Genomic DNA, 3,524 nt, shown 5'->3' with positions numbered 1-3,524 from the left:
CCGCCTCCATCCCGCCGCTCAGCACCCACAGCTGGTCCAGGGCCAGGCGCAGCTGTGGGCGCAGGCTGGTGCCATGTCTGCCGAGGGGAGAGGCAGGAGGTGAGCTGGAGGTGGCCTCCTCGGGCTTCCCGCGGGCAGAGCCCTGTCCCCCACCTGCCCTTGGCAGGGAGGGAGGGAGGGACCCTGGGGCATCCAGCACCAAGGTGCCAGGGCTGGGGGAAAGGCAAGGCAAGGCAAGGCAAGCCGCCCCCACCCTCCCCCAGCCCCTGTGCACATTTTTGCACGAGTGTGAAGTTCCCAGCAAGGGGGAGAGACACCCCCATTTCCCCCCCCCAGCCCCACACCAGCATCTGACCCCGGTGGCACTTGTGCCAGGGCCACCAGCGCGGTGGCTCTGTGCCAGGGACCCCTTTTCACTCATCTGCTCCGGGGGGGGCTTGTTGGGGTTCACGGGGGTGTTGTCCCCCTGTGCCCTGCTCTGTCCCCCCCGTTCCTGGCATGAGTTCCCACCACTGGCCCAGGAATTGCTGCTGGAGCATCCGCAGGGTTTGTGGGGGGGTCCTGGTCAGACTGTGCCCCCCACTGCGTTTGGGGTAGCCACGGTGGGCTCTGTCCCCGTCCCTCAGGACCAGCCCAGGTCCTGTTGTGCTGGGGGGGCTGGAGGGTCACGCTGTCCCCCCTGAGGTCTGAGCTGCATTTTGGATGGGGGGGGCGTGGGGCTGTCAGAGCGGTGGCGTTTGGTGCAGCTGCATCCCCGTCCTGGGGTGACTGCGTGGGGGGAAACTGAGGCAGGAGGGAAGCGGGAGCTGCTCCTTCCCCTTCCCGTGGCTTTGCTGTGTCCCGAGACCCCCCCACTTCCCAGCGGGGGGTTTGGTGCTCCCAGCCCCCCCCCTCCTGCCGCAGCCGCTCTCCCGGCCAAGTTTGTTCTGGAGCGGGATCCCTTTTTTCCTCTTTCCCCAGCGCTGGAGCCCACGTCTGGAGCTGCCATTGTGGGTCCTCCCACGCGCCGCAGCGGGGCCAGGCCCGCGCCGGCTGCTGTGCCGCGGCGGAGGGGGCAGCCACGCTGGTGTCGCTCCCCCCTCGCCAGGGAAATGCACCCCCCCACCACCTTCAGCAGAGCCCCACAGAAAGGGGGCTTCTCCCCTTCTGGTCCCTCGGTGGGACCAGCCTGGTGCTGGGAGGGGACCCTACTTTAGGGGTGCACCCGTGTTGTGGGATGCTGAGTGGGAGGGCTGCACGCCCAGTAGGGACCAGTCTGGTGCTGGGTGGGGACCCCGTTTTGGGGGTACATCCGTGCTGTGGGATGCTGAGTGGGGGGACCAGTGTCCTCAGTGGGGACCAGTTGGGTGCTGGAAGAGACCCCACAATGGGGGTGCATCTGTGCTGTGGGGGGCTGCATCCCCTTTGGGGACCAGTCTGCTACTGGGAAGGGATCTGACTTTGGGGGTGCATCCATGCTGTGGGATGCCAAGTAGGGGGCTGCATCCCCTTTGGGGACCAGTCTGCTGCTGGGAGGGGACCCCACTTTGGGGGTGCATCCATGCTGGGGGATGCTGAGTGGGGACCCGTTTGGTGCTGGGTGGGGACCCTGTTTTGGGGGTGCATCTGTGCCATAGGATGCTGAGTGGGGGGCAGCATCCCCTTTGGGGACCAGTCTGCTACTGGAAGGGGATCCAGCTTTGGGGGTGCGTCCGTGCTGGGGGATGCTGGTGGGAGGCTGCATCCCCAGGGGGGACCAACCTGCTGCTGGGAAGTGACCCCACTTTGGGGGTGCATCCATGCCATAGGGTGTCAAGTGGGGGGCTGCATCCCCTTTGGGGACCAGTCTGGTGCTGGGAGCAGACCCTGCTTTGGGGGTGCATTCATGCTGGGGGATGCTGAGTGGGGACCCCATTTTGGGGGTGCATCTGTGCCATAGGATGCTGAGTGGGGGGCTGCATCCCCAGTAGGGACCAGTCTGGTGCTGGGAAGTGACCCCACTTTCAGGGTGCATCCATACCATAGGATGTTGAGTGGGGGGCTGCATCCCCTTTGGGGACCAGTCTGGTGCTGAGAGGGGACCCTGCGTTGGGGTGGGGGTGCATCCATGCTGTGGGATGCTGAGTGGGGGGCTGCATCCCCAGTGGGGACCAGTCTGCTGCTGGGAAGTGACCCCACTTTGGGGGTGCAGCCATACCATAGGATGCTGAGTGGGGGGCAGCATCCCCTTTGGGGACCAGTCTGGTGCTGGGAGCAGACCCTGCTTTGGGGGTGCATTCATGCTGGGGGATGCTGAGTGGGGACCCCATTTTGGGGGTGCATCTGTGCCATAGGATGCTGAGTGGGGGGCTGCATCCCCAGTGGGGACCAGTCTGCTGCTGGGAAGTGACCCCACTTTGGGGGTGCAGCCATACCATAGGATGCTGAGTGGGGGGCTGCATCCCCAGTGGGGACCAGTCTGCTGCTGGGAGGAAACCTGTGTTGGGGTGGGGGTGCATCCATGCTGTAGGATGCCAAGTGGGGGGCTGCATCCCCGGTGGGGACCAGTCTGGTGCTGGGAGGGGATGCTGCGCTGGGGTGGGAGCGCATCCATGTATGCTGGGGGATGCTGAGTGGGGACCCCATTTTGGGGGTGCATCTGTGCCATAGGATGCTGAGTGGGGGGCTGCATCCCCAGTAGGGACCAGTCTGGTGCTGGGAAGTGACCCCACTTTCAGGGTGCATCCATACCATAGGATGTTGAGTGGGGGGCTGCATCCCCTTTGGGGACCAGTCTGGTGCTGGGAGGGAGCCCTGCGTTGGGATGCCGGGTGATGGGGTGAGGTCAGCCCCCCTGTGTGACCCCCCCCATGACCCCCCTTTCTCCTTTTCGCCCTCGCAGGGGACCGCTTGCGGCAGACGGAGAACCGGGCGACGCGCTGCAAGGTGGAGCGGCTGCAGCTGCTGATGCAGCAGAAGCGGCTGCGCCGAAAGGCCCGGCGGGACGCGCGGGGTCCCTACCACTGGCTGCCCAACCGCAAGTCCGGCCGCACCAACAGCAACAGCAGCGTCTCCAGCGAGGGCAGCCTGGACCTGGACTTCGAGGACTCGGTCTGGAAGCCCGAGGTCAAGGCGGACATGAAATCCGAGTTTGTCGTAGCATAGAGCCGGCGGCCCCCCCCTCCCACCCCGCTCCCCACCCAGGGATGGGGCGCCCCGAGGCCGCGGACTCTGCCGCCGGGGGGGGGGGACACCCCCAACTCCCGCCGCCCCGGCTGGCGGTGGTGTCATTTCTGTTGTCATGGGCCAGATCTCCTCTAGATTTGCCATCTCCTGCGACCGGACACCCCGGGGCCGACCCTGCGTTTCACAGGGGGGGGTGGTCGGGGCAGCCTCACACACACACGCCCCCCCCTCACCCTCCCCCAGCTTGTTTGGGTTTGGGGAGCCGGGGTGGGGGGAGCAGGCAGGAGCTGCCAGCCCTTTCCCACATCCTCCCAGCTGGGAGCGGGGGGTCCCGGCAGCTGGGGGGGGTCCCTGGGGGGTATCGAAGCTGCTGCTTTGCT

General features: G+C 66.4%; 1 protein-coding gene across 1 annotated transcript in view; it reads left to right on the top strand.

The window, feature by feature from the left end:
• The window catches only part of MIDN (midnolin), a 15,068-nt gene extending 11,550 nt beyond the window's left edge, over positions 1 to 3,518 (top strand). Inside the window, exon 5 of the mRNA XM_014958561.1 lies at positions 2,861 to 3,518. Within this exon, the coding sequence (XP_014814047.1) occupies positions 2,861 to 3,123 (263 nt within the window). The 3' untranslated portion in view covers positions 3,124 to 3,518. The remainder of the gene's footprint in view (positions 1 to 2,860) is intronic.
• The last annotated feature ends 6 nt before the right edge of the window (positions 3,519 to 3,524 follow it).

Source organism: Calidris pugnax, unplaced genomic scaffold (genome assembly GCF_001431845.1).
Source record: "Calidris pugnax isolate Ruff unplaced genomic scaffold, ASM143184v1 scaffold425, whole genome shotgun sequence".
NCBI lineage: Eukaryota > Metazoa > Chordata > Aves > Charadriiformes > Scolopacidae > Calidris > Calidris pugnax.
The sequence above is the reverse complement of the archived record's forward strand: the minus strand, read 5'-3'. Positions and strand labels throughout refer to the sequence as shown.